The 11,948-nt window shown below is 48.7% G+C and overlaps 1 protein-coding gene across 3 annotated transcripts in view; it reads right to left on the reverse strand.

Moving 5' to 3' along the window:
* Positions 1–3,856, reverse strand: part of LOC146862956 (acidic mammalian chitinase-like) — a 92,559-nt gene extending 88,703 nt beyond the window's left edge. For 2 of the 3 annotated variants that reach the window (XM_085642328.1, XM_085642329.1), the window contains exon 1: positions 3,737–3,856. In XM_085642328.1, coding sequence (XP_085498454.1) covers positions 3,737–3,751 — 15 coding nt within the window. In that variant the 5' untranslated portion in view covers positions 3,752–3,856. The remainder of the gene's footprint in view (positions 1–3,736) is intronic. The other variant, XM_085642330.1, reaches the window with a different exon arrangement.
* Between the last annotated feature and the right edge of the window lie 8,092 nt (positions 3,857–11,948).

The raw sequence follows: 11,948 nt of genomic DNA on the forward strand, positions 1-11,948 counted from the left end.
AGCCCTGCACCTCAACACACCAAAGTATCAAGTCAATAAACTCGAATTATCAGGCAATAGCAGAACTCTGAGAAGCACCAACACCCTGCTATTGAAACCACAAAAATTTAGGAAAAAGAAAACCTACACACCACTTTCTCTGGCCTAGCACCCAGGATATGGAACGCCCTGCCCCAAGCAATCAGAATGAACCCCTCCACCACCTCATTCAAAAATGAAGTCAAATGACTTATGAATAAAACTCTCTCCTGATCCCAGCCCTGGTGCAAGTGGATACCAACCAGAAGCTGCTCATCTACCAAGAGCTGTGTTGGTCTCTAATCGAGAATGACTAACACAACCATGACCTTCCACAAGAGCTAACAACATATACAATTTCTTCTTAGATAATCATTTATATGTGACTAGCGTGCAACTTCTCTTTTGACTAACTTTTGTAAAAGCGCTTTGATGCCCTCGTCAGGTCTAGTCTGCACTGTATAAAACCTTATAAATAAAAATAAATACATAATGTAGACATTTGTGGCCATATCGATTTAGTCCCAACTTCGTGGCCTTTGTATACAATATGTTAACATTCTCCTCTCTGCTTTCCTCCCTCATCAACAACTTGACAAGGGCTGAAACTCTAATGTGCTGAAACAAGCCCAGACGCACAACCAGACGCGTGGGGAGCCCCAGCTTTAGCAGTTACAGCCGGGGAGCCGCTAAAATGTGAATTAATGATCGACCTTTTCTATATGCAGACAAAAGGTTATATTATACAACATGGTTGAGCAGTGTGAGCCGAAGCTGCCGAATGAGGCAAGTACAGTGAAGGATCTGGTCAGAAGAACAATGAATAACAAGCATTTGCAATGCAATAGGTCTCCCATTTACGCGAGTTTAAGCTATTGGCATTGTAAATGACAATGCCTTTTATTTATGTTTTACAAACCAAAATATAAATAAAAGGCATTGTCACATACAATGCCAAAGGCGCAAACTCGCGTAAATGCGAGACCTATTGCATTGCAAATGCTTGTTTTGTTTACACAAGGGCCCACACTGCCTTGCTACAACAAAGTCATCTTTAGTACTGTTTAGATGGGGTATATCAGTAAATCTGATTTTACCAGGCGTTGGAAATTATTCACCAACATAACTAGGTACGAGCAAACTAAACCAGAAACTATGCGCCATGCCACAAAAGAGAGAACAGAGTTAAGCAAACTTGAAGCACAAAAGCTGGAAAAACAACTCCACAAAATCAAGCAAGCAGATAAACCGCACGCATGCACTCACGATCTTAAAGAAAGAAAAAATCATCCGCAGCACTGAGAATTAAAACTAGTTCTTTTATCGGCAAACAAAGACCCACCAAACAAATGAACTGACGAGTCCACATCCACTTCCTTTCAAATGAATTACCAGTCCCGCCCGATCACCATCCGTTCCACAGAACGAACCCCAATTCGTCGCAGGTGTTCCTTAATGGAGACAGACTGTAACATCGAGTTTTAAAGAGAAAGCGTCATATCCAGGCAAAATCTGGGTCGGAGCAGGTGGTCACAGCAGGGACAGACTAGGCGATAGCGTGGTTAGCCTTTCACCTTGTTGATTTTAGTGTATGGCTTGGAGGACTGCATGGATGACCGTCTTGGCGTCCAGAGCTGAGAAACTGTCAGTCTCAGAAGAACTAATTCCACCTTGTCCCAAGTATGTGGGGGCTTATTTACAAGCCCTTTGAGTCACTTTTGCGTCACTTTCCCCATGTTAAAAATGACGCAAAGTGGCGCAAGGGCCTTGTAAATAAGCCCCGTCGGTTTGCCGTACCGAGAGTTCTTTAAACCGCATGATGCATTTTGGGAGTTGTAGTCTCGGGTCGCTTCGGTTGAGCCAATAGTGCTTTATTTCACAACTTTTTTTGAAAAAGCAAATGACAGGGCAGGATTCACGGTGGATTGGAATCGTCCCGTCGCCATTCCCGATCATGTTTGCTCATAACCACTTTCTAGACAACAGACTAATTCGGCCTCCTTGGATAATCCACTGGGCACTGCAGCAGCCCCGCTACTGGTGGAGAGGAATCCTGCCTAGCACCCCAAAACTTGAGAGCCCCTACTTTCTCGTATAGAGCAGCGGTATGAGTAACTACGCCCACTGTCGACCAGATGGCCCTCGAGGTGCCAGGCGTCGCTCCTCCACCTCAATCAACCTGATGGTGTTGTCTCTTTAATCTGATGGTTTCCTCTCTGAGCTCGAGCACCTTGGGAAGACCGACGAGAACCAGCAAGATGGCGCGAGTAACAAGCACTGCCCGCGTGCTCTACAGGCTGAGGTCCTTCGAAAGGTGCCCGTCCTCAGCCCAGGCGTTTCGCGCCGACCTGGCCAGCGCTGGCTTCTTTTACGTGGGGCTAGAGGACCGTATCCAGTCCTTCTCCTGTGGGGGCATTCTAAACTGCAGGATTTTTCGGGGAAGTGCCATGCAGGAGCACCGGACGTATATTCTGTACTGGCACGTTGTCGTGGGCAGGGAAGTGGGTGACATACTTAAGAAAGAAGTGCTTAATGTGTGCCGGTGGTTTCCGGTGCTAAGCACCAGCACTCATTTTAAAGGCACTGTACTACAGCTGAGCTTTCTCTTCATGTCGTGTCATGGTCCCTCAGGGAATCCCATATAGACGTCCTCGGAGTCTCAGACCAATGTGCACTGTAACATGCTATGACAACAGATGCACTGTACTTACGCCTTGTCGGACTACGAAGTTATGTGAGACACTAAGAGTGAGAGCTAATGAACACGTTTGATTAATGTCAGGGATGCTAATCCCAGAAATGCACAGGGACACTATTATGGCATTAATAAATAGCCTTGGCAAATGGTCGTATGAGCCTTAAAGTACCCAGGTTCGTATGAGCCTTAATATACAGGGGCAGATTTACAAGCCCCTTGCGCCACTTTTGTGTCACTTTTCCAATGTTAAAAGTGACGCAACAGTGGCGCAAGGGGCTTGTAAATCAGTACGTGCCTGACACTAATGCACTCCAATGCAGGGAGCAATTAACATCATTGTTTCCAAGTTGCAGGTCACGCCCCGCACCATCGCGTGAGACTTCAGCCGTAGAGATCATGCCCCGAGTAACGCACCTGTGAATAATACCGCAATTATGGCTCTCAGTGCAGAGACTCCCGGCTGAACCAAGGTAGGAAGTGTGCTTCGGTTCTCATCTTGGTTTCGGTAGAGATGATTAGAACTGCATGACTACTAGACTAGTGGTGCATGTCCCGCAAGAGTTGGCAGTATTGACAAGCAACGCCTTTGAGCAGCGCGAGCCAAAATACTCCTCGATTCTTTTTAAGAGCACGGGTGGTGACAGAACGTTTTTGATTATCGCGTTGGAATGAAAACCTTCAGTGAATGCACAAGCATTGGACACTGAGATGTAAACCTGGGGCTATAGTGAGTGCGTATTATACCTTCGACAATTCCCACTTCACTGAATCAGAAAGTGCCATAGCTGTGCCTCTAACTGTGTAATGTTGCTTGCCAAAACAGTAGATAGAAGTCAGGTAAATGTCTCTTCAGGGCACGTGATAAATAACGGGTCTGAGTACAAGATACATGCTTGTTTGTTACTTACACTTTTAATCCCTACAGGTAAGGTCAGGGAACAAGTCCTAAAACAAGCCCTACAGGCGTGTACAGAGGGAAGCGAGTTGAGACACGTCTCGCAGCGTCGATGAGAGACTCACCTTGAGACACGCCATGATGGTTTCTGGTCAGAGGTAGGCCGCACGCGCGCCTCGCGCTTTAAGTTTAAAAAAAAAAAAAAAACCACAGCAACATCGTAGAAACACTGAGCATCTCGCCGCCCAGCGCCCTGCAATCAGTCTAACTGATGAGGCCCAGCTGCATTCATTCCCGGGGACGGAGAAAGGCGACCAATCACAGAGGAGGGCGGGAGAGAGATGGCTGCACCCACACCTGCCCCGTCCAAGCACCTATCAATGTATGTGGCCTTTGTTTTCCAGGAGGAGGGATCTGCATATGTAAATCATGCATAATGTGCATTTGAACAATTAACTCTTTTCTCCACAGGAAAATAGCTTCGTCCGTTGAGAAAATGTTTCCTCTACTCTCTCATTTTAGTCTGGAGGTTATGTTCAATGCGCTCAAGTTTCCGCAGGTACATGAGTGAGTAGCGAGCTCAGCCATTCTAGTGGTTTCCTTTGCAACCTGGTACTTGTAGTCAAGGATTTATAACAATCATAAGGACTACAAGTGCCAGAATGCAATTTTTTTTAAAAAACATGGCTTGTATGAGCTACTTACACATTCAAAACGTGAGATCTATGTCTAACCCTAAAAAAAATCTTCCGTCTGCACTTGAAGTGTAGTTGTATCCATGCTGTGTAACTACCTGCAAAATGCCCCTTCAAAGCCCGCAAACGTGCGAGATGGTGCATTTCACTACATTTTGCAAGGCTACATCCCTTTCCGTAGTATGTCCCTTTCTATCCTTAGACAGTAAAATTACAATACTGAACAATTGACCATCAAGGCATTTCATCTTAATTTGTTTTTCTATTTCTGCATGTGAAAATATGTTTCCCCTGGAGAAACTCCTTCCCCAGTGCGATCACCAGTTTTGGAATATATCTGAGCGCTTTTTGCCTGAAAAAAATACTCCAAAGTTCGCCAGCTCCAGTTGCGAGTGTTCGGTCAGATCAGGTAGTTTACTTTGAATTCTGGGATTTGAAGTCCATTTGATCCTATTATAAAATTATGACTACAAGACCTAGAATGCAAAGAAAAACTTGAACGGGTTGAGCTGCTCAGGCATGGACATGGAACCTTGAGTGCTTCACTCCTCTTATCTTTGGCCGCAATCTACTTCAAATGGTGTGCGGTGTGGGACAGTGCATAAAATGTTTGTGAACACCTACGTACTTGGCAAGAAATGCGCTCTCCCTTTACCTGTGAGTATTTGTGCTCCCTATAAAAGTGTACCGTCTTGTAATAAATACTACTTGGTAGTAAATTGTGCCATCCAACTTGATGTATGCCTTTTCTTCTGCATAGTGCCAACAAAAGCCTTGATTTACTATGGTGGCTCTGGTGCTCGCAGTTGAAAGCTGTGCACATGGCCGGTTGCATCGAACAACTTCCCAATAAAAATTCGATTTTGTGCCTCAAAATTGATGTGTGTGCAACACCAAATTGATTTGCATTGCATAGCACCAACGCTCTCATAATGAATTCAACATGCTCGCGCAGGAGGGGGCCTGCACGATTCAGTTGTGGGAGCGAGCGGCTGGCGCCGCGATAATTGATAACATATGGCGCCAGCCGCTCGCTCCCGCAAGTGAAATCGCCACACGTGCACGCGTTGCCATTGAAGGCAATGGAACGCGTGCACGTTTTTGGCCGCAAAGCTGTGCCGATGACTAATGGCCTCTCCTATGCAACGCATGCGTGCTGCGTAGGCAAGACCTAATGAACGTGTCCCCTTGTAACGCAACTGGCGCTATGTAAAGCGCTCTGACACCCGATTCGGGTCACGTTTGTGCTATATAAAACTTAAAAAAAAAAAAAAAAAAAGCACTCTGACCTGTGGGATGTTTAGGGCCTACCTTAGGGGTGACTTGTATGTACTAAAAATGAAGGTTTAGGTCTGCCAATAGGATCATTTTGCGAGGTCAAAATGACAGTTTAAAACTACCCACAAGCTGCAAGAGCAGGCCTGAGACATTTTTATCGGCCATTTCAGTGGGTGGCACAGCAAGGGCTGCAGGCCCAAGTGTAGCATTTAATTTACAGGCCCTGGGCCCATGTTGTAGCACTTTTCTTTAGACTTACAAGTAAATTAAATGGGCCAATTAAGGGTAAGCCAATTGTATCATGTTTTAGGGAGAGAGCACAAGCACGTTAGCACTAGTTAGCAGGGGTAAAGTGCATAGAGTCCTAATACCAGCAAAAATGAATTCAGAAAACAGGAGGTGTGAAGGCAAAAATCTTTGGGGATGACCCTGCAGAGAGGGCCAGGTCAAACACATGGCACAGAAGCACACTGCCTCGAGGCACTTCAGAGGAATGACAAAGAAGGTGATACTTGGTGCACATAGAGAAAGAAAGCACAGTTGTCGGAGTTGCTAGATGGAGCAACTTAAGGGGCGGGGGGGATTGAACTGATGGCACTTTGAACAGACTATTGGGACTTATGGTGAATAAGGGAACGGTGCAGTGGAGGGAAATGGGAGCTGTAGAGGAAGGGGTGGTCTGAGGGCATCAAGCAATACAAACAGGTACTTTAAAGTAGTGCTACATGTGTGGCTTGGAAAAGGGGCATTTGGGGCAAAAAGGAAGAACACTCCAGGGGTAAATAATGCTGGGGGGTACTTTGAGTGGGCCATTGAGATACAGGGCATGAAATTGTGACTGCAACATTGGGGCGACAATTGAAGCTGTCAGTTACTAAGGAACAGCACTTTGGGGTTCACTGGGGGATTCATAGGAAGGGAAGGGGTGTGCCACTGATGTGTGCTGCTGTGGAGGCGATGTATGAGGAGGGCAATTCATGGCGGACATCTTGGGATGCTTATAGCTGTGGACAGAGTGTCTGGTGGGACTTAAATGGAACTATACAAACAGACCCAGGGGCTAAAAGAGGCAATTGGGACTTTTGGGTCCCAAAAGGAGTGGCACATTGTAAGTTACTGTGAGACACAGACGAGCAACCTGAGGGTACTATGAAGTGAAATTTGGGGACGGGGCTATTTGGGGGGTGTGGAGAAGGCACTTGGGCCTGGGGCAGTTATAGAGGGCCAAAGGTAATTGGGGAACTAAAGGAGACACGGGGAGAAATGAGATGGTAAGTATGCGGGCACTGAGAGGTGCTACTAGGTACTGACGGGAGCATCAGACACACAGAGGGACAATAATCAGGGGCACTCGGAGGAGGTGGTTGTTGCTCGGGTGCAAAGCATCTGGTAGGAGGCAGTCTGTCAAAATCAAGGGTAGTCTGCCTCCGAAGTTCCAAATCTACTGATGATTTTCTGCTATAAAAGCAATTTTAATTGTCCGTGTTGTCTTTAAGATGGTTTGATGTGACTCTGAAATGTGGCACATGCTTCAAATACGTCTTTTTTGGCAACAACTGTTTTGAAAAGCTGCGTTGCGTCGGTGGCTGTAATTGCTGCAACCCTTCACAGGGCGACACGGGATGCCCAGCCTGCACTCCAAGGGCAAAACCCAAGCTACAGATGCAAATAGCCTGGGCATAAGGGCTGGTGATCCAGTCCAGTCCTCTCACTCCTGGGGAGGAACAGATGCCACTGGGACAGCCTATGGGGCACTAAACGAACAGCAAGACCACAACCTAGAGACCAGATCAACTGAGCAAGGAGTTCAAAGACGGAGGCGAGAGTGCTGAGGATTCAAAATGGAGACCAACAGATGGGGAATGGAAGGTGAAGTTCAGAGCGGGAAAAAAGGGGAAAGACGTAAGTGGAGAAAAAGGAAGCAAGGGCTGTAGAAGAGCCAAATGGAGAAAAAAGAGGAACACGGGCTGAATGGGAAGAAAGGGTGGGAGAAAAGGTGAGTGGAGGAAACTGAGAAAGACTGAGGGGAAAAAAGGGAGAGAAACTGAAGGAAGGAGAAGGTCCGAGGGAGAAGAATTAAGGGGGAAAGGAATATTTTTGGGGGATGGTGAAGGGATTAAAAGGGCTTGGAGAAAGAAGTTGGAAGTACATCTGGGAGTCTTGGCCTTGAGTGAGGCAGGAGGGTACAGAGGGAGTATCACATTGGGTATTAAGGAAGGGAAACAGAGGTGAGTGAGCGTCGGGGGAGGAGGGGGTGGCAGGGGTGGACTCAGGTATGGCACAGATGCGGCAAATGGTGGGGCTCAGTTCCTGGGACAATTGGGGTGGGCATAGAGGTAACATTGCATTGGGGAACGGGGGCACTGTAGGGCACAGCGGCGAAACATTTGAGGCAAAATGGGAAGACGTGCCTGAGGGAAATGGCAGTGGGGTGCATTAGAGCTGGGTGTCACTGAGACTGACGGTAGATGGAACTTTTCATTGGGGTAATTGGGGGGGAGGGGGGGGGGGGAGTGCTTGGTCGGCGGTACCCTTTAAAGTCTTTGGAAAACATTCTGCATTTTGTTCTAATGGTTCCAAGGCAGACAAGGTCCTCCATGTGATAATACTTTGTTTTTAATATTGATCGTACTGTTCGTTGCACTGTAAATGACAGGTGTTCCTGTTTCCCAGTTTAATGGAACTCAATCTAGCACCCTCGAAAGGATGAAAGGCTGAATTGGCCTTGATGGAATTCGAATGTGTGACCTGCAGATCACTGCATGTTTAAGCAGCAGGTATCAAGTCATCCTAAGAGCTGAGGCAGCACTGAGAGGCCTTCGTGGCCTTCCACAGGCAGTGCCCCATCCGCCCACACTCACTCCCGTGTGAGTTAACCCTCTGAAAGGAACTCAGGCCTTCGTGGCCTTCCACAGGCAGTGCCCCCATCCGCCTACACTCACTCCCCTCTCATCTGTGAGAGTTAACCCTCTGAAAGGAACTCAGGCCTTCATGGCTTCCACAGGCAGTGCCCCCATCCGCCCACACTCACTCACTCTCATCTGTGTTAGTTAACCCTCTGAAAGTAACTCAGGCCTTCATGGCCTTCCACAGGCAGTGCCCCATCCGCCCACACTCACTCCCGTGTGAGTTAACCCTCTGAAAGGAACTCAGGCCTTCGTGGCCTTCCACAGGCAGTGCCCCATCCGCCTACACTCACTACCCTCTCATCTGTGTGAGCTAACCCTCTGAAAGGAACTCGGGCCTTCGTGACCTTCCACAGGCAGTGACCCCATCTGCCTACACTCACTCCCCTCTCATCTGTGTTAGTTAACCCTCTGAAAGGAACTCAGGCCTTTGTGGCCTTCCACAGGCAGTGCCCTCATCCGCTCACACTCACTCCCCTCTCATCTGTGTGAGTTAACCCTCTGAAAGGAACTCAGGCTTTGTGGCCTTCCAAAGGCAGTGCCCCCATCTGCCCACACTCACTCCCATGTGAGTTAACCCTCTGAATGGAACTCAGGCCTTTGTGGCCTTCCACAGGCAGTGCCCCCATCCGCCTACACTAACCCCCTCTCATCTCTGTGAGCTATACACAATCACTTTAACCCTGAGATCACACACCAGACCCCGCCATCCCAGCCCTCTGAAAACACTCACCTCGCCCAACCATCCCCCTGCTTGGACACGCCAGACCAATTTATTTTTAGCCGACACACTCTTATTTCACTTAAAGACTCTTCTAACCCATCCTTATGCATCATCACATCACTGAGCATGGGCGTACGCAGACATTTTTCCAGGGGGGAGCTAACCTGGCAAATGAAGGGGCGTGGCTAAAATGGCAGACAATCCGGATCGGGTAATGCTCAGGCCAAGTTGAGAAAAACAAGCATTGGCATAGCCAATAGGTCTCGCCTTTGGAACCTTATAAGTATTTAGTTCTGCAGCAGGTCCCAAAGGCGAGACCGATTGGCTGGAAATGAAAGGTTTACTACCAGGAATAACAGGAAGGTAGAAAGTTAGGCTGGTTAGAAAGGTAAGGCAGGTTAGAGGCAGGCATGGTGGTGAGGGGAGAACCAGATGCATGCTACGAGAGAGCTGTGAGGGAAAATCGGAAGAGGCACTGAAAGGTGGGTTGTGTAAAGACCGTAGTGAGGAAAACAGAAGGGTAGCGCGGGGTGAAGGGTAGACACAGAAGTGAGGTGTAGAAGAAAAAGATTCAGGAGCAGAGACAGCGAGGGAGAGGTGTGTCAGAGACAGGTAGAGATAGCGGAGGAAGAGGGAATAATAAAGACTGAGGTAGACAGGTGAGGTAGAGGGGTGCGTTGATATAAAGGAAGTGCAGAGATGTGTCAGAGATGTTACTGCAAAGGAAAAGTAGAGGTATTGAGAAAGGAGTAAGGTACTAAAAGAAGTAAGGGGGTGAACAGAGGTAGAACGAGTGGAAGGGGAGAGAACACGTAGAGGATGAATAGCAGGGTAAAGTGAGTGATCAAGCAGTGAGCGCGAGGTTTGGGGTATGTTGTGGCAGTGAGCGCGGGCAGGGCCGGCTTTATCGCTTGTGGCACCCAGTGCGACAATGTTTGTCGGCGCCCCCAATGAACCCATTTTGCAACATTAGGATAATGAAAAACTGGGGTGAAATCACAAGGCTCTAGCCTATACTCTGCAGGTTGCATGCATCTTTGATAAAAGTTACTTGCTCACTGTTTCACATTAGGATTTTAACTCGTAATGAGTTAGCAACAATATGGAATCTCTGACAAAAGTGTAACCCACTGACCTATTTACATTACACGCACTATGTGAGCTGCATGTTCTTTGCAGCAAGCATAGTAACCCTCTGTGCTACTTTACGATGAGTAGAAACTTCCATTACAAAAAACTTCGATCTCTCCCGCTCTTTCTAAGAAGTGCATTAATCACTGCAGTCATTTAGACATTTTTATTGGTGGCTGAAAATTTCCGGAGTCCAGGAAAGCAGCAGGTACTTTTAAAATCATCATATTAGCACCCCCTACACGAAGTCAGCACCCGGTGCAGTGGCACCGGTCGCACCGCCCTAGAGCCGTTCCTGAGCTCGGGGATTGGGGTACAGGGGGATATGAGGCAATGAGCGCAGGGAGTGGGGTGCAGGGGGATATGTTGGGTCAGTGAGCGCGAGATGTGGGGTACAGAGGGATATGAGGCAGTGAGCGAGGGGAGTGGGGTACAGGGGGATATGAGGCAGTGAAACACAGGGTCGGGACGTCCTGCCAGACATGATAGGGTGCATACTGGCAGATAGATATGTTATTGACACGAGTCTGTACGTTTTAGTGGGATCTGAAATCCGGGCTATGCTGCAATCTCAGTTTTTGACTTGGGAGGATAATGCATCTACTCCCCCCAGAACTTTATTCAGAAGACCCCTTGCTCTCAGGCTACACAGTGTTAAAAGGAGGTCTTGGTGTCCAGACTGAACCACTCGTGCTTGTGGCGCAGCTCAAACTGGCCATTGTCATCCTGTTTGTGATAATCACCCACAGACAGAATCACGCGGGGCTGCGAGAAGGAGTGCGAGGCGCCCCACCAGGGAGTTGAGGCCTCTGGCAGGGAACACCTCTGCTCCCTGCAGGGCCCGGAATTACGAACAAATGAAATCCGTAAAAGCATGAGCGCTGCAGGGGGGTCAAGGAGGGGCACTCCAAGGGGGGGCAAGCGCCCCTCCTTGCCCCCCCCCCCCCTTTGCGGACGCCCATGTCACTGAGGGCCTGACAGCCATGCCCCACAGACCCTTCCTACCGACAGACCTCGCGTCTACGGTCTACCGCCAGGGCCTCTAGGAAGTGCCCTTCTCTGTGACCCTCTTCCTCCCCAGCCCCGTCTTACCACCGACAAGGCCATCTGTGACCGCACCACCACACACAGACCTCGGCAGGGACACACAGACCTTTGTTGACCATCAGCAAACCACACTTCCCTCGTCACCTGCACTGACTGACAAGCTGCCCACCCCCACCTCCTCAAAAAGAGAGAGAATCGAAGCAATCGTGATCTTCATGGTCAGTCCTCTCACCCCAGCCTCCCAAATGACAAGCCGCCACTCCCATTATTGCCTGTCCCTTATAGGTTTCACGACTTTCAGCTGCTATGGGGCAGAAGAGACGGGGACGCCAGTTCATGGCTGATACTGCCGCAGGGTGCGCGCTCATTACCTGGTCCTCCACAGACCCGTCTTGCACCCACAGCCAGCAAAAGCCAAAACCACAGCAACATCGTAGAAACACTGAGCATCTCGCCGCCCAGCGCCCTGCAATCAGTCTAACTGATGAGGCCCAGCTGCACATGGTCAGTGACTGGCTACCGCCCTCCCCCTATGACCACACCACCCCCGGACAAA

The sequence above is a fragment of the Triturus cristatus genome, chromosome 2_2 (assembly GCF_964204655.1).
Source record: "Triturus cristatus chromosome 2_2, aTriCri1.1, whole genome shotgun sequence".
Classification (NCBI taxonomy): domain Eukaryota; kingdom Metazoa; phylum Chordata; class Amphibia; order Caudata; family Salamandridae; genus Triturus; species Triturus cristatus.